Raw genomic sequence first — 20153 nt, 5'->3', positions numbered from 1 at the left:
TATACTTCATGACCTAATTTATAATACTTAAAGATTGCATGTATATGTATACACCTTTTATATAGTATTCTTAACATTTATGTTAGCGTCCCATTAAAATGGAAAAATATCTTTTTATATAATTTATTAAAAGTGTAATCACTAATCACTTTTTTTTATTTTGAATACCTATAGGTACATTTTTTCATTTTGCTTTTTACTCGTGTTATGTTTAATCAATTTTTTATCAATATTTATAATATGTAAAATATAATGGATATTGTAATTTTATGCTCTTACAAAAAAATTGACTTAGGATATAAATATATTTTATAAAAAAAAAATATTAGCTTACTCGTATTTTTTTCAAATGAGATCTTTCCCTTTAATTTGTTAAACAGAGATCTTTTGGAAATATTAATATGTATCTAAATCAACATTTGGACGAGCAGATTTTAAGGTTATTAAAATGTATATTCAATAAGGATAATATTTCTTAAATTGGTTTTATAAAATATAAAATAAATGTAATATTCAATCCATTACTTATTATACTAGACAGTTTTTTTTTTCAAATTATAAAATGTACATAGATTAATACCAATTATTACATTTTCATTTTTCAATCCATCATTGATAATCCCATATGATATTCCAATTCCAAATCTATCATCAAGCACCTCTGACCTTTTTTACTTACTACAAAAGTTAATTAGCTTAAATGAGTTCTTAAGAGAAGTAATTCTTCTTTTCTTTTTTTAATGAGATTTCAATAAGGATATTATAATATTTCGACAATTATTTAGGACATATCATTTACAATCAAACATACATTACTGATTACTATACATTAGTAAAGCTCACATATAGGTAAGCATCTATAATATTATGTATGTAGGTATATTATATATACTACAGGACAATATCCTATTAGGACATAGATGTATTATGTGTCTTAGTTTTTAGGACTTTAATATTGGTGAACATTAATTGTAAGCCAATACGTAATACTTACATAAAAGTGGGAAAAGTGGATGTACTGAGTTACTGACTACCATATGGATAGGTACATAGTAAACTTTTATACTTCAAAATAAATTAATAAACTCATATAAATAGCAAATTAAATTAATTTTATTGATTATTGTTCCTACCTATAACATATCCTATTTATCTATATTAGTATATTATTATAGTTATAAGCTACTAACTTATTATTTGATATAGGCAATTATGATCAAAATTAGAATTCTCCTAATCTCCAATTTGATCATAAGTTGTAATTTATCGCGTATATACCTATTATATAAGTACTCATTCATTTTTTAATTTTAATATAGATCTATGATCTATGGCTATAATATTATATCATTATTAGGTATGAGTACCAGCTACCACGTGTTTTGTGACGTCAATCTGTTAAAGGTACTTTACATTATATACGCATGTATCGTGTATGATCACGTTTTTAGCGAGATTAAATTCCAATAAGTGTTTACTGGTATATAGGATGTATTGACTGTATTAATATTATATACGATTAAAAAAAAAGAATTTGGCATGCTGTTAACTAAAAATGTTTATTGATTGACATCACAATATTTTCAGCGTTTAATAAAATCGCTATGTTATAATATTATATAATGTTTCAGAATATATTTTGGTAGAAAACCTTTTGTAATAATATCTGTACTCTGATGCTATACATATATAGTATATTATAGGTTAGGCAAAATTTAAATGAAAAACTGTCAGTGCTGAAGCTATTTTTTAGTTAATATGGTACTAAAATATTGTGGTCATGATCATGAAGAATTATATGAGAAATTTCACATCCTATACCACTTCATAATTCAATAATCAGATATTTAATAATGGATTAGAATTTGTATTGAATTGATTATTAAAATAAAATTAATTAACCACAAACGTCACACAGCATATAAATTATGCGGGTGCATTTTCAAGATTGCTGCAGGAGCCCGAGGAGGATCTCACAAAGGCGCCTCCTATGTTGCGCTCACATGTAGGTATATTGTATATTTGTATATACTGAGAAAATTCCAAATTTTGTGAAATAAATTAGTTTTTCCATTAGCTCTTGTTGCTTTGACCAATTGTATTTGTACACTAGTTATGTTTTTTTAAAGCACTTTACCAAACGGCCAACTGTTTCCGGAACGTTCCTTTAGTGGCACATCAATAGGTTAGGTGTATTTTCGTCTTTCGAGTTTTTAAAAGCCTTCGATATCAAAATAAAATAATATTAATATTATAATATTACATAGGTTTTTTTGATTATGATATTAATAGCTAGTTTATTGCTGTAGCATGTGATATATGATATATAAATTATAGATAAACTGCCTTTGTGTGCGCTTTAAACTATATAATATAAATATGTTTATGACTACAAGGTGTAATAGAAATAGCTAACATAGTATATAATAAATTATTGAGGTTTAAAATGATCATATTTATCGAAGTTGTTATTATTGTTATTTTTTTCAATATATAAAATATAATTAACAATACTATTTAAATAAATGAAAATTATAAAAATTATTACATACCCACCCAGTTGGTTAAGTATATATCTGTCAGTCCTGTCTGTTACACCTTCTATATAATTTACATACGGGTTGTCTGAATTCCAATGGGCAATGCGATATGCAATTAATTAATTTCATCAATATTGTTTTTGATACCATGGTTGACGGCCTTGTCGAGTCTACGGTTATTTCATTTAAAACACATGATTTGTAGTTCTGTTTCTAAAATATCTTTATCCTGTGGAACACCCGAACACCTGTTTATTTATTACATAATATTCCGCCAATAATTTTTAAAATTTTAAAGAAATATACATATAATGAAATAATGAATTATGATTATTATATACCTATTCATACTCATACTATTGACTTTATACAAGATGATTATATTGTCAAGTATGCGCATCCCCATTTTTTTCTTTAGTAATGAGTTTATTCAAATTTTTAATTTTTTAACTTTTAAGTATATACTTCATGACCTAATTTATAATACTTAAAGATTGCATGTATATGTATACACCTTTTATATAGTATTCTTAACATTTATGTTAGCGTCCCATTAAAATGGAAAAATATCTTTTTATATAATTTATTAAAAGTGTAATCACTAATCACTTTTTTTTATTTTGAATACCTATAGGTACATTTTTTCATTTTGCTTTTTACTCGTGTTATGTTTAATCAATTTTTTATCAATATTTATAATATGTAAAATATAATGGATATTGTAATTTTATGCTCTTACAAAAAAATTGACTTAGGATATAAATATATTTTATAAAAAAAAAATATTAGCTTACTCGTATTTTTTTCAAATGAGATCTTTCCCTTTAATTTGTTAAACAGAGATCTTTTGGAAATATTAATATGTATCTAAATCAACATTTGGACGAGCAGATTTTAAGGTTATTAAAATGTATATTCAATAAGGATAATATTTCTTAAATTGGTTTTATAAAATATAAAATAAATGTAATATTCAATCCATTACTTATTATACTAGACAGTTTTTTTTTTCAAATTATAAAATGTACATAGATTAATACCAATTATTACATTTTCATTTTTCAATCCATCATTGATAATCCCATATGATATTCCAATTCCAAATCTATCATCAAGCACCTCTGACCTTTTTTACTTACTACAAAAGTTAATTAGCTTAAATGAGTTCTTAAGAGAAGTAATTCTTCTTTTCTTTTTTTAATGAGATTTCAATAAGGATATTATAATATTTCGACAATTATTTAGGACATATCATTTACAATCAAACATACATTACTGATTACTATACATTAGTAAAGCTCACATATAGGTAAGCATCTATAATATTATGTATGTAGGTATATTATATATACTACAGGACAATATCCTATTAGGACATAGATGTATTATGTGTCTTAGTTTTTAGGACTTTAATATTGGTGAACATTAATTGTAAGCCAATACGTAATACTTACATAAAAGTGGGAAAAGTGGATGTACTGAGTTACTGACTACCATATGGATAGGTACATAGTAAACTTTTATACTTCAAAATAAATTAATAAACTCATATAAATAGCAAATTAAATTAATTTTATTGATTATTGTTCCTACCTATAACATATCCTATTTATCTATATTAGTATATTATTATAGTTATAAGCTACTAACTTATTATTTGATATAGGCAATTATGATCAAAATTAGAATTCTCCTAATCTCCAATTTGATCATAAGTTGTAATTTATCGCGTATATACCTATTATATAAGTACTCATTCATTTTTTAATTTTAATATAGATCTATGATCTATGGCTATAATATTATATCATTATTAGGTATGAGTACCAGCTACCACGTGTTTTGTGACGTCAATCTGTTAAAGGTACTTTACATTATATACGCATGTATCGTGTATGATCACGTTTTTAGCGAGATTAAATTCCAATAAGTGTTTACTGGTATATAGGATGTATTGACTGTATTAATATTATATACGATTAAAAAAAAAGAATTTGGCATGCTGTTAACTAAAAATGTTTATTGATTGACATCACAATATTTTCAGCGTTTAATAAAATCGCTATGTTATAATATTATATAATGTTTCAGAATATATTTTGGTAGAAAACCTTTTGTAATAATATCTGTACTCTGATGCTATACATATATAGTATATTATAGGTTAGGCAAAATTTAAATGAAAAACTGTCAGTGCTGAAGCTATTTTTTAGTTAATATGGTACTAAAATATTGTGGTCATGATCATGAAGAATTATATGAGAAATTTCACATCCTATACCACTTCATAATTCAATAATCAGATATTTAATAATGGATTAGAATTTGTATTGAATTGATTATTAAAATAAAATTAATTAACCACAAACGTCACACAGCATATAAATTATGCGGGTGCATTTTCAAGATTGCTGCAGGAGCCCGAGGAGGATCTCACAAAGGCGCCTCCTATGTTGCGCTCACATGTAGGTATATTGTATATTTGTATATACTGAGAAAATTCCATTTAAAAATAACAGTAGTAAAATGAGTAGGTACATAACACAATGTAGTTGTACAAAAATTTAACTTCCCTAACAAGTACTCAAGTATTTATCTAGGTACTAAAATTATTTTGAAATGAGATGGTTACCTATATAACAATACTACAATAGTAATGATTTTAATGAATTATTAGTATAGGTATATAGCATAAAATAAAATGATAATAGTTATAACATATGTCATACCTATTAACCTATTCTTATTAATACTATTATGTAATATTTTATATTTTCGTTGACACTTTTTTTATAATTATTAATTACATACAAAGATGAATAAAGGAAAATTGCGTACATAGGTAATAGGTATGTACTGGTAACACGTAAATATTGGACATTGGTGCAGCCTTGCTGGTATATATATATAGATTCAACAAGTTATATACTTATACTAGTTGTCTATTTATACTTAAGTTATACAGTTATACATTATAATATAGGCAATGCGCGATACGCCTTCATGTTAATAGTGTTTATACAGGATTCAGTGCGTTGTACTATATAGTATATATTATTATGTATGTATTTTGAACGGTTTGTCAGAATAAATCGATTTTTATAGCCTGTAGGTAATAATAAAAAAATATTATATAGGTACATTATTTCTACCAAAATATATCATCTATTATTGGTTTTGGGATGTTTTCTAACAATGTTTGTTTTAGTATTTGCAGTAGCTGGTATTATATTTAAATTTAATTTTATGTTATGTAGTATGTACCTACCTATACTCACATGAACGTTTTTTTAAAATGCTTAAAAATATTAATTAAACAATTACTTAACAATCCAATGCGTTGAATTAACGCCATATTGTATTATAAGTTATGTTATTTTTCTATGAATGGTTATAAAATTGTATGTACTGTATTTGTATACTTTAATTTTAAAAATATTTTATTATTTTTATTTGCCTTAATATTTTACAGAAAATACATAGAAAAACGTTTTAACGTTCTATAATAAAGTAATTTGTATATGATATCTGTGATTTGCGGTTTGATTCTTGTCTCTCCGGCGGAGAACATTTTTACGCATTTTTCTTATAATATTGCTTTTTATAATATAATACCTAGTTCAATATTCTAGCTCAAACGTATTTATAAGTACGACTTCATTTAATAAAGATCTAGATAATATATGATGCGTAATTTTCATAATTCTTAAGTAGTTAAGTTTAAAATCAATAACAAAATATAATTATGGTACACCTAACACATTAGTAATTTTAACATAAATACATGATATCATTGATATCTGTTTATGATATAAGATGCCTTTATGTGTACTTATGTATGAATAATATTTTTATTTTATTCCAGAAATTCATAAATTATTAGCCTAACTGCCTAAGTTAATATTTTAACCGATTGTATCTATAATTGTATTTATTGAACGTCGTGACCGTTGTGCCAATATTCTTTATTATAAACTGTTCGTATTTTATTTGTAGACACGTTTGACTGTTTTTTATACATAATACATATTATATATTATAATAAGTGTGTAACGAAGTATATGAGACGTATCTATTGCAAGTCTGCAACACCCATTGTATATAATCATTATTTTATTTATTTATCTCCGCACATATCCTACTGCAGATTGTGGGAAGCAAGATCATATACAAATAAATACATTCGTGCTTAATTCCATATTATTGTTGTAATTTAATTTTTTGCCACAGGTATAAAAGAGTTCACCAAACAATTTACCCCATTGGTAAATTTGTATTAACACGACATTGGGGATAGGGTTGGCGATGACTAAGGGTCCTGAGTCCTGACACATGATTTCCCCCTTACCTACCCGTGAATATGTAGCTGAATGTTTTTACTTTTATTATTGAAATTAGGTGTATTTTTTCAAACATTTTTCCTTACTACATATTTTAATTTTTAGTATTCGTTAATCGTTTATTGTAGTTGTTGTCAGTTTTCACAGTTCACGAATTTATAGTTATCGATCAAAAACTAAACGGATATTTCGCAGGGTGGAAAATGGAAAATTTTTATCGGAAATGCATGTTACTGCAATATTGTCTGTAGCAGTCCTGCAGTCCCACGAGTACACGTATGACGTATATACAAATATAATTTATAGACTATAGTACCTATAATAATATAACATTATATCTATATTAATACTTGATTGCATTCCGACAAAATGAAAAACTTGTCTTTATAATTTTATTGTAAACATTATTTTATTTGTTTAAGACTTTTAAGTATTAATAACTAATAAGGTACGGGTAGCATACATAAATATAAATATAATATATTATACACACAAATAAGTATAGGTACGACCTTTGAGTTTGCGATCACGTGCATATAAGGTCTTGTCGGACGGTTAATTTAACGTATGAGTATTGAGTATAACATTATAAAATTATCGCTGATTTAAAAAAAATAAAACGACCAGTTTAATATTATTATTATTATACATGGCCCGCGATAATATTATGTATAGCAATAACAGGTATTTGTATAATTTTATTATTACGACACATTCGAATAAGCATCTAAACCTAAAGCATCGGGAGCGCGCCCGTCGGCGGATTGGCCGCGTGCAGCGTGCATACAACTACGACCACGCTCGTCGCCTGTCGTCGTCGTCTGTCGGGCGGTCAAATAGGAAAGGAGAAAAAATGAAAAAAAATCGTTAAAATGCATTTGTAGTCGTGCGTAGTCGTAGTACGTCCGCCAGAGAGACGCGCGCGCGCCAGATTCATTTATCGAGTTATTTTTCCATGAGCGTCACGTTGGCGGCCTGACGGGTGCGGCCATATTTCCAGAGAGACCATTCGCAAGTCGGCGACGGGAAACGACGTAACGTCCGCTCACAAACCGCATCCACCGCCGCCGTCGCCGCAACCTAACTGCGCGATCCACGAATACGCTGTCGCCGTATCTTCGGGATTTTTCGTAAATTTTATTATTAAATCTTCCAACTGTAATATTTTACTGGTTACGCGTTTTAAATAATTATTCGTTCGTTCATCGTGCTCAACGTAGCGGCCAGAGTGATATCGCACACGCGTTATTGTCGTTCACCGTCGTCGTCCCGCCAACGGTCTCTCGCGCGTCGGCCGCTGTCAAAACTCGAGTCGTATCAGACTTCCGGTGCGTGCTCACACGAGTGCTGTTGTCCGACGATAAATCGTCTCCGTTCGCCCGTCACCGCGCTAGCAGTTGCAGAAAAACTACCACACAACCTACGCCATGTCCGAAAGAGAAGAAAACGTATACAAGGCGAAACTCGCCGAACAGGCGGAGAGATACGATGGTGAGTTCACACGGACGCGTTTATATGTGTGACGTCATTACATATTAATATTTTATTAAATTTCGGTGCCATCGAGATAATCAATTTATTATCGTGTACGTTTGCGAGTTTTTCCGTCGAAATTTCGCCGTTTTTGGCCTCCCCCCACCGTCAAATGCCGCCCCGCGTTACTCGTTTGTTACGACCGCCCGACGCCGCCGCCGCCTTCTACGCCTCGCGCCCAAATAATCAATACGTATAATAATCGGGCGGACTATATAATATAAAATATTTATTATTACTATTATTACCTACTATTATTATATTTTTATTTTCTAGGTTAGTTGCATCGCGCACCTATAACGGTACGTGCGTGTGTGGGCACAGTAGTAAAATATTTTATTATTATTAAAATAATACGCGGTGGCGGTTTGTACCGTTAGTCGTACGAGATTTCTATCGCGTGCAAAAATCATGCATCTATTAGTCGTCGTCGCTCGAATGTGATTGTGATATGATATCGCGTCGCGGTGACGCCGTCTCGGCCATCCGTTTATCTTCTTCCCACACCGTGGAATTTCACCCGTTGTACATCGCTCGTCCGTCCCGACCGCCGCGTCCTGACGCCTTCGTTACCCGTCTCCCCTCAACCCCGCCACTCATATCACCCATCATTGAGATTCGTAGAATTTTACGACCGGCGGCATCGACGGTGACGGTTTTCAGTATTTTTCACCCGCGTTTACTATTTTTTCCCATTTTCTACGGTCTCCCCGAATTGTGGACATTGGTTTTTGGGCTAATAGCATGTATATGCTTGTCCTAAATAATATTGTTACTATGTGCCTTCGTCCCTGTTTCCTTGCTGGCTGTTATATACTCTCACTGTACGACTATCAAACTCATACAATTATTTAAACATTTCGTTAATTTATGTATGCACATTTATGTAACCATCGTGGTGTTCTTTAATTACATTAGATATCTAGATGTCAATCTAATAAAACTGTCTCGAAGATAGTTTGTAATGTAAAAAGAAATATTGTTCCAAAATATCCTAAACTGAATAAGTTATAACATTGTCTAATTTTCCTTGTATTTAACCATTCAATACTTAAAAAATAATATTTGTTTATTTGATATAAAAACACCTTTAAGTAGTATTTTTTTTTGTGATTATTTTTTACCTATCTATTAGAAATATAGGAACATGTTGTTTATAAAGTATTAAATGTACTTGTCCAAATCTAGTATTGATAATAAAATACCTGTAATATTATGGAATGCCACTGTATAAATTAACTTATTTTCTAAATTTTCATTCGACAAATATTTTATTAAGTATTTCTTAATTTTATGTAATAAAATTATTTAACTACACTTATTATATTTGCTCAATTTAAAAATGTGAACGGGTTACTATTTATTAGTCATCACTTGGAAGTAAATGATACCTAATTTTGTTTAATTTTTTTTGTAGGTTAAAATATTGCTATTGTAATATTTGACTAAGATATCTAATTAAAAGTTTTAGAAAGTTTTTAGTAAATGAATGTTTTATTAACAATTTTAATGATCCATAATACCTACCTAATCAAAAACAAATTTATTTCTTGCTTCTCATATTTATTGTTTATGGTTTTTACCATTTAAAATTTGCAAACTTAAGTATTTAATGTTAAATAACATAGAATGGTGAAATACAATTGTGCTCTAGTAATTAGCACGATTGAACCCTTTTTACTTGTAAAAAACACCACTATTGTGCTCAAGCCTACAATTTAGGTGTAATTGAAACAAAACAAATAAATCAGTAATTGCCCTTTTAAACATTTTCTTATATACTATTTAAAAATACAGTTAGACTTGTTTAACTCAAAGTTGAAATTAAAAGTTTGAGTTAACCAAGTTCGACTGTATATTTTGGCAATACCATGGCATTTTAAACATTTCTCATATTTTTTTTTTTTTATATACATATTAGCAAAGTACATTTATGAAAAAAAATATGGCAAATGTTTACAATGCCAATAAGGGCAACCTACATTATAGGCTTGAGTGCAAATGTGTCCCGTTTTTTGCATGTAAATAGGTATAAATTTATTGGATTTAAAAAAGATTATATTGATCAATTTAAATAACTAATTTTAACTGTTTGAAATATTTATATTAAAAATGTTATATTTTAGCATATTTCAAATGTATATAACATAAAAGTTACTGAGTATATATATATGTATATGCATACATATTATATTAGATTGTTGTACGAGTAATATCAATATCATTTTAAAAGTTTCTACCTAATAAAATATTTGAAATAACCTATTATTATTAAATGTTTATTTTCTCGTTTTTGTTCTTAAAAGAGTGTATACCTAACTAAATATTAAAATACATATAAACATAGGTATCTTTGTATTTACTGTTTTAGTTATTAGTATTATTTTATATAATTAAATTAGGTAAGTAATACCTTCAGTTCTTGCTTCAATTTTAATTTTTATTAGTATTAATGTTGTCAATATTAGTATTTCCTTGCCTTATACTTAAACCTCTAAATCATATTTATCAGGTGGTATACCTATAATAATACATTGTCAATAATAGTTACTTTCATTATACAATTTTCTAATAGGACGTCATACCCACGTTTGTTATCTCCATTTTACGAACGTAAAACACATACAAAATTTGCGTTCACCAGAATCAATTTTATGCTGTTAGCTTTAATATTAGAGTCAATTTACCTATTATCAAATTTAAAGGTAATAATATTATCTAGAAAATGTCATATGCTTTTATTGAAATTATCTTTTTAAAGTAAGTCAGAGCTATGTAAAATATTACAACTTTAAAATGCTCATAACTTAAATAATAATATTAATAAAAGCATATGACATTTCCTAGATAATAATATTCTCAACGTTAAATTTGATTATAGGTAAATTTACTATTGCTAAAATTAGTAAAATTACAGAATGTGTTCTGCAAAACTCAAGTGTGCAATGATGTTCGTTAGTAAGACAAATATACAACACATGCGAGTATTACGTCCTCTTAAAGGTAGACTCTGTGGAGAATTTTCTCAATCAATAAAAGCCTATGAGATGCCCTAGATAATATTATTACCTTTAAGTTTGATAATAGGTAAATTGACTCTAATATTAAAGCTAACAGCATAAAATTGAATCTGCTGAACACAAAATTTGGTAGTCTTACTTTCGTAAGACAGAGACAACACATGCGGGTATGACGTCCTCTGAATAATTCTTCAAGTAAACTTTTTTAATAAGTATTGGTTCATAGATAGGTACCTATCTGAACAAAACAAATTATATTTTAAATGCATCACATAAACAACATTTTACTGTGTTTTAAATAATAGGTAGGTACCTATTAATTACACTGTTACATTATACTGCCTAGTGCCTATTATATTTTAAGTTAAGTTTTCCTTTTTGTCTTTCAACAATTGTTTTCTAAGTATATAGTATACCTACCTAATTATCAGTTTTATGTTTAAAAAAAAAACAAACGACACAAAAATCAGTGTGCTACTTTTTTGTATTGCATACGCATAGTGTTTCATTATAATGTACCTACTATATTTAGTTAATTTCTCGCTTACTGTTTTTATACTTTTACACAATTTAAAATCAGTTATAAGTTGCTATTGAAAAAAACAAATAGTGGAATTATAAAACTACATCTTTATTAAAAATTAAAGTATTAAAAAGATTTATGTTTCTTCAAAGTTTAAGTTGTATGTGTGAAATAGAACTAAACAAGTGTTTTATAATGCATACTCCCCATACTCGTAGTATTTAATTTTGTTATTTACAGAATTATCGAGAATTATTTACTTTAACAACATTGTTTTCTTTCTTTATAAATAAAAGAAATTTATTATTTTAAAATAGGTACATACTTAGGTAAATACTGTTTTGTATTAGGATTTATATTATTAATTATTTTACTTGTAATATAATAGATAAAAAAAAAATGTAGAACATTCCATTAATAATGATCTTAAAATATAGGTAATAATATACAAGGTTTAGTTAGGTATATTCTGGAGCATTTTTTACTCCTTATGTTTGTGTACTTACACAGATTAAATTTGCAACCGTGGATAAATGTTTGTTTAATTAACTTGAATATTTTGTCTATCATCAAAATATGAAAAATGATAAGATAATATGTACACAGAAACTGCTAAGCTTCTCTTTAAGATAGATCCCCTACCTTTAATAACTTTTATTTAAAAATTTGTATTGTTTTTATAATACCTATGTTTATATGTTGTATATTATGTATGTTTATTAATTTTATTTTTATCTGTTTCTGATGTTGCTTAGATATAGCAAAAGGAGGAATATTACATATTAAAATTTAAATTACTTATTTGATTTCTTTGAGTCTAAAGTTATTATTTGGACAAATAATTTAATAATTTATTTAAATAAGTATCTTAAAAATTAATACTTTATAATATAAAATAGGTTGGTATATACAAATAAATATATCTCTTAATTAATTAGAAGTCATCTATTTTATTTTTCATTATCATTTTTAAATTTAATATTAAAAAACTTATAAATAATGATATTTTAATCAATACTAATGCTCTTAATCTCATTCCATTTTAAGTGAACGCAGTCATTTTATTTTATAATTCCATGAATTATTAATGATCAGTGTAATTAGGATATTTTTAATTAAATAATAATAATACAGGATTTATAAATAATGATTTATTTGTAGGTTGAAAAACATTTTCTAAGCTTTCTAATTTATTTCACGTTAAAATGATGTATATATTGGTAATTTATTCTCTTAAATTATAAATATCTTCTATAAATTATAATTTGTTATAATGTGTTAGTTTTACATATGTATTTACTACCTTGAAGTAAAATCAATATTTATGGTTGTCTTATTGAAATCTCATTTTATATGATTCACTATCTAAAATATTGTTGTTTATGTAATTTTTAAAGTAGGACTTTCAAAAAAAAAAAAAATACATTCATCACTCCGTTCATAATCTAAAAATGTCTAATGGTGATCAAAATACGTTTTTAATTTTAATATTAATACTAATCAATATAAGACTTATTATAGCATATAATAATAAACTGTATATTATGTAACAACAAATTATTGATCTTAATTCTTTTGATATTTTAAACGCATCATCACATTTTTTACCATTTTAATGGACACTCTCTACCCCCAGATAATGGGTAAGTATTTACTTAGGTATTTACTCTGTATTGGCCGAATACATTTTAGGTTACTAGCTAGTGATTAAAATCTATGCAATATATTAATTATAATTTTACATAAACCTAATAGTACGCCAAATATGAATTAACTATTTTTGAACTGGGGTGATGTTCGATTTTCGCGAATTGTTAATGCCGGTCGGTTAGCATATTTATGTAGGTATAAGTACTTTTTTTAAATATTAAATACATACCATCGTCTTTTGAAGAGTTATTTTTTCGTCACTAAGTCAATGTATTTAATTTAGCTATTGCGGGCGTGGTAGATGGTAATTATAGGGTAGGGTGTGGCAGGGCTCGTACCAGTCTACAGCGTATAACGTTGCCATGACGACGGCGGTCTCCCCTTCATGTCAACTTTACTAACGTTCCAATGTTACATACCCAGACGTCGTCGTGTACACCTCATGTACGTCCTGATGGTCTATTGATCTGCAAGTTAAACTTTTAGCCCAGACATTGTCGCTGATAAAAAAAATTGTAACCACTTACGAAATCATGTGTGTTATACATTATAATATAATAAAATATAACAAATCGATTGTTGCGTCGTCATTTAACAACAATATTTACGGAGGGCGTGAGTGACAGAATTTTAAGGGTTGAAACTCGATAAACCGTGTTTATACTTCTTTTAGACTGATATAAAACAATTATCTGACCGTTCATAGTGTGAGTTTCTTTATCTCGTTTACACGATGTGTGTGCCAATCTCGACACCATCAAACAAACTCGGAATTTTTAACTCCATAAACCCCTAAATTAGGTAAAAAAAAATTAAAAAACCTATTTACCAATTCCTTACCTACATGTTTTTTTACGTATGCCTTAACAATACTCTGTAGATAACGATTACTATGCGATTTGTGTGTCTCATATATATATATATAAATATATATATCGAAGTGTTTTTTTTTGTCATTTTACTAAACCTTGCAATATATAATACGTGTTGGTAAATGTAGACAATAGGTTACCATAAATAACGAATTCTATTGTTTTAAGATTTATTTAAAAATGTTCATATTTTTTTATATTTCTTCTGTCATATCTATTCTTTAATGGTTTTTGCCACTTTTACCATATTTCGCCTCTTTCCAGTCCTAAACTCGAAAGGATTTTTAGATCTATTACTATATCAATTTATCTTTTCCTTTTTAGCTCTTCTTCTAGATCTTTTTCCTTCTGGTTTCTATTCCAGGGCTACTCTAACTGTTTCGTTCTCTCCTTTTCTCATTATGTAGCCTAACCATTGTATCTTTTGGCCCTTAGTAAACCTTGTTACTGGTGCTAGTTTCCAGCTTTTTGTTTTAACTTCTCCACCCGATCCCCATCATTTCATCGATAATAAATCCATGTATTTTTCTATATACAATATACTCCGTTTTCAAAAGTCATCAAATTTGTCTCTGTTTTGTCACCATCCAAGCTTAGTAATCAAATTTGAGAATCTGTCTAATAATAGCCACATATATTTTCGTCTTTCTAGATATCAGTTTGGATGTTAAAAAATGTTGTTAGTGCGTAGCGCAATTTTTTTGGCTTAATTATTTATTCGAATACTTTTGCCTTAGGCCAGTCATTCTTATTGCTTAAAGTTCTTCTTAAATATTTGAAATAGCCAACTTTTTCATAGTTTAAGTCCTTCGTCTTCTTGGGGTCATCATCTTGATGATGGGGCTTAATTTTCATCTTTATCGTTTTTTTCAGTATTGATTTTAAAACCTATTTTTTTCGTTGCTTCTTCTAACTGACACTTTGGCCGTGTTAGTTGTGTCTGCAAGCGATTTGCATATTATCGTGTTAATCGTCAACTAAATCAGGGAGCCGCCGTATTTTTTGATTAATAAATAAATCATTTTTATTGTCCTGTAGTATCCTTAAAATGTTCTCCAGAGCAAGATTAAAAAGTACTGTAGACTTCTAGTATTGGGACCTGTACCCTGTTCCAGCCCGGTTTCCACTGTAAAAGTTCCTGATGTTACATTTTGCATTCCCACTCTTTATTTTTTTTGTGTTTTCCCATACACGTTTTAGTTAGTGCTATTGATTTTTTTGAAAAACCGAACTCGTACTTAATAATATAAAGACTTTGTGGATATAATAAGTCTTTTTAAAATCTATGAATAGTTTCCACAAATTTAGTTAATCATATAGTAAGACCATTCATTTATTTTCAATTCATACAAAATAAACCTTCGGTAGCATTTGGTTTCAAAATTTCAAAATTTTTTTTTTATTTTTTAAGTATATTTTTCATTTGATTAAACTTAATATTACCATATACGATACATTATTGTAGATCATTATAATAATTATATTACCTACATTTAGAAAATTATTTATTAATCTACCTTTAAGAGAATATCGTACCCACGTATGTTCTTCTGACTTACTAACGCATAACATAATAAATATTACACTAAGAACCCCATTCGATTTAATTTCAAGTACAGAAAACTGTCCTATTTTCATAATTAAAAGTAAGGATAGGACCTTTTTTTAATATTGACCATTTTAAATTTAAAAAAAATTTACAGTTTTAAAATTAAAATATCCAAAAAGCATCATCGGCAGATCTCTAGGTATTAGATAATAATATATTCTTGCTAATTTGCTAATTCTAAATTTGATGAATACAAAGTTTTCCTAAATGAATAGATATAGAAAAGAAGTTAAATACTTATCAATAGGTTTAAAAGTAACCGGTATGTCGAGGAGGTTATATTCTCTTCAAATTTAAATATAAACACAACAGACATAATATACCTGTTAACAATTTTCATTTGTAATTTATACATTTCATTTATAAATATTGTAACTAATTAAATGTTATTTTCTTAATTTTTAGAAATGGTAGAATCCATGAAAAAAGTAGCATCATTAGATGTCGAATTATCTGTAGAAGAACGAAACCTGTTATCTGTAGCATATAAGAATGTAATTGGAGCTCGACGTGCAAGTTGGCGCATTATTTCAAGTATTGAACAGAAAGAAGAGAACAAAGGTGCTGAAGAAAAGCTAGAGATGATCCGCCAATATAGATCGCAAGTATGAACTACTTAAACTACAAAATTTTATATTTATCAATTAATTAAATAATTTAAATTGATTTACAGGTTGAGAAAGAATTACGGGATATTTGTTCAGACATTCTAAATGTACTTGATAAACATTTAATAGCATGTGCTGCATCAGGCGAATCTAAAGTTTTCTATTATAAGATGTAAGTTATTTTATTAATTTATCAGTTAACTACTATTGATCTATGTTAAAACTGTGTAGTTATAGTCGTTATAGAATTGTGATTTTATAGTTATTAATGTTTTATAAATAATTTCATAGGAAAGGTGACTACCATAGATACCTGGCTGAATTCGCTACTGGAGATGATAGAAAAGAAGCTGCTGAACATTCTCTGGTCGCCTATAAAGCCGCTAGCGATATCGCTAATCAAGACTTACCTCCTACTCACCCAATAAGGTATTATCATATGTTCATATTATTGATAACTATATACCTGTACATTTAAATATTTTTATATTCCTAACAGGTTGGGTTTGGCATTGAATTTTTCTGTATTCTACTATGAGATTCTCAACACCCCTGATAGAGCTTGTCATTTAGCTAAAAAAGCTTTTGATGAAGCAATTGCTGAATTGGACACGTTATCCGAAGAGAGCTATAAAGATTCCACACTTATAATGCAGTTGTTAAGGGACAACCTAACCTTGTGGACTTCAGATATGCAAGGAGATGGTATGAATGAATACAAAATTAAATACATTTTTTATTCTATTTTATTAAAATGAAAATTAATTTATCTTAGGTACAGAAGCTGAACCTAAAGAGCAGCTTCAAGATGTTGAAGATCAAGATGTCTCATAAATGCCTTCTGTGACTGCTCTATAATAAAATAACTATAATTGTCATCGAAAAAAACAGTGTCTGTGTACAAATAATATCAAATATGAAAACATAAAAAATATGCATTCAATAGTTACAGCCCTATAAGTAAAGTAAAGCGACTCACTCCAAGACTGTCAAATTTTTTTTTTCGTACACTTTGATTTTACTTTTATCTCATTGGCAGGGGAACATACGACAGCAATTTTGATTTAATCTTATACAATTCCCAAAAAATAATAATTTAATAAATAAAAAAAAAAAAACATATTTTATGTCTTTCTGTTCAGTATTATGTGTTAAAAGTTTTATTTTTGTATTTAAATTATAAGGCTTTTTATTATTTTTTTAATTATTTTTTTTGTTTTTTTTTTCTAGAAAAAACGATTAAGCAAATCGTAGTTTACCTCAATTCTTTGTGTTGATTACCCAAATGGGTAACATTTTCTTTCTATTTTATACTAAAGAATATATATTTATACTAAATCATCACTAAAAATCTCATTTAGAATTCAGAAATAGTAGGTACATTGGGTGTGCCGCCTCCAAAGTCAGTTCCTGTAATTTAACCAGTGATTTTGTTATTCGTTTATTAAATTTATTTACTTTAATATTAGTAGTCAATACAAAACTTAGCATGACCAATTATTATTTATTACTTTTTGGTTATTATTGCACTTTTCATTTTCAATGATAATAAAATAAAATTTAAGAAAAAAACATTTACATATAATATTTATAAAAATTGTACAAAGAAAAATGGAATCAAAGTGTACCGTAGTGTTCTTGTTTAGTATACATTTTTATTTTATACACTTATTCACTTTTATTTTTGATTTTTGCCAAATTTTCACTTTAACATACTAAATTAAAATACCATACACATTTATATATATGTATAATATATATATATATATAAATATGTATGCTTTTATGTCAATTAGTTTTTACTTTTATAACAAGTATTTGACTTAGAGCATGAAGTATTTCGGGATCATTATATAGTGCTAATTTCATCATAAATTTCTAGTCTAACCCCTGCCTCTTATGATATCATTATTTAATCAACTAATTCATAACAGAATAATAGTCTCTTCAAACATAATTTCAGCAATAATTAATTGTAATACTATTAATTGATAGTTAATGATTTTTTAACATCTATAACGCAAAGAAAACAAGTGCAACATTTTGAATGTTTTCGTCATTCCGTTTTCTTAGATTAAAAAAAAATAAAAAAAATAATAAAATGTAGGTTATGTGTTTATTATAGAATTATTATAGGGTTTATTATATTATAATATATGATAATTAACTTTATGAAATTTTTGTTAAACGAAGAAAAAAAAATCGTAATGCTTTCTCATCGAGTTTTTTCCAAAAAGTTTGATTTTTTTTGGTTCATACATTATAGATATTGTAACTAATAAAATAAAAAAAAAAACCAATGTCAATAGTATACTCTGCGAATAATAACATTTAAACGATAATAACAATATATTATATCCATTTGTTACGCTCTATTCTGTTTATTTATCGCACGAGTCTATTGATAGCATTTCGAGTTTTTTTTTTTTTTGTGATATTTTTTTTTCTTGCGCTGTAATCATTTAACTACATGTACTGACAATACTTGTGTGTATTTTTTTTATCGTGTGTGTCGATCACAACGAATACGGACCAAAATGTTTACAGTTAAAAACTTGAAAAAAAAAATGAAAAATTTACGTAGTTCTTAGCCACCTATCGATTATTTAGTCTTATTTATTGTGTAGATTTTTTTTCTACTTCTCAGTATACGTGATTATTGAAAAATAATAATAAATATTTGAAGAAACTTATTTGACAGTGTTATAGGAGCGCGTTTCCTTTGCCGCCCCGCCAGCTAACCGAAATTTAAATAATCTTTTAATTATATGTATTCAACACTTGAACAACAATACAACTATAGTTTAACTAGTATGCGTGTGTGTGTGTGTGTGTGTATGCGTGTGTGTGATCTCGCTCGTATGTATGTCGGACAGGGAATCTCTGTACTCTATATACTCCAACGTCCCACCACCCCCTTCTGCATACGACGACGATGACCCGCCTAACGTAACTTTTAGTAGACATGTCAGTAACTTTTTTTACGTACAATTTTAAGATGTATATTATTATTTATTTGTCTCTTTAAACGATAATAATATTAATATAATTAATAACATTAAAACTATTATAATATATGCGCCATTGCATTAAATTTTTACATCTTTCAAATTTTTGTTATTTTTATTGTTTTATTTTTCACGGGAATCAGTTGCCGTGGGTAAATAGTTGCCAATCATTCATAGACGAAAAATATACACAAAATCTTATTATAGTTTGTCTATGGGTGTTTGTCACCGTTTGAGTAAAGAGATACATTTATTATTCTTTTGTATAAAAAGAAAAGTGGTTATGCGTAGATAAATACGTAATATTACAAGACATACTGTACTGCTGGGTATTGTAAGTTCCTATAGAATGAAAAGTATTTTGTTATACACGATTTGGACACGAGGTCGTATAGATGCATAGTTCTACCTAATATTTATATTATAATGATACGATATGCGTATGCGTTC

The 20153-nt window shown here is 27.6% G+C and overlaps 1 protein-coding gene across 1 annotated transcript; it reads left to right on the top strand.

The window, feature by feature from the left end:
* The first annotated feature begins 7783 nt into the window (after window positions 1-7783).
* Window positions 7784-19806, top strand: LOC132919499 (14-3-3 protein epsilon). Its single transcript, XM_060981163.1, has 6 exons — window positions 7784-8371; window positions 16493-16692; window positions 16761-16867; window positions 16987-17124; window positions 17195-17400; window positions 17471-19806. Exons 1-6 carry the CDS (start codon window positions 8308-8310, stop codon window positions 17527-17529), a joined length of 774 nt encoding a protein of 257 aa, XP_060837146.1. The 5' UTR covers window positions 7784-8307; the 3' UTR covers window positions 17530-19806.
* Window positions 19807-20153: the final 347 nt, after the last annotated feature.

Source organism: Rhopalosiphum padi, chromosome 2, assembly GCF_020882245.1.
Source record: "Rhopalosiphum padi isolate XX-2018 chromosome 2, ASM2088224v1, whole genome shotgun sequence".
Lineage (NCBI taxonomy): Eukaryota > Metazoa > Arthropoda > Insecta > Hemiptera > Aphididae > Rhopalosiphum > Rhopalosiphum padi.
The sequence above is the reverse complement of the archived record's forward strand: the minus strand, read 5'-3'. Positions and strand labels throughout refer to the sequence as shown.

Excerpts from the sequence above, each read along its gene's own strand:
- LOC132919499 (XM_060981163.1), top strand. The coding sequence starts at position 8,308 with ATGTCCGAAAGAGAAGAAAACGTATACAAGGCGAAACTCGCCGAACAG. Across the intron at positions 16,868-16,986 it reads AAAGTTTTCTATTATAAGAT|GAAAGGTGACTACCATAGAT; the intron begins GTAAGTTATTTT and ends ATAATTTCATAG. Across the intron at positions 17,401-17,470 it reads TTCAGATATGCAAGGAGATG|GTACAGAAGCTGAACCTAAA; the intron begins GTATGAATGAAT and ends AATTTATCTTAG.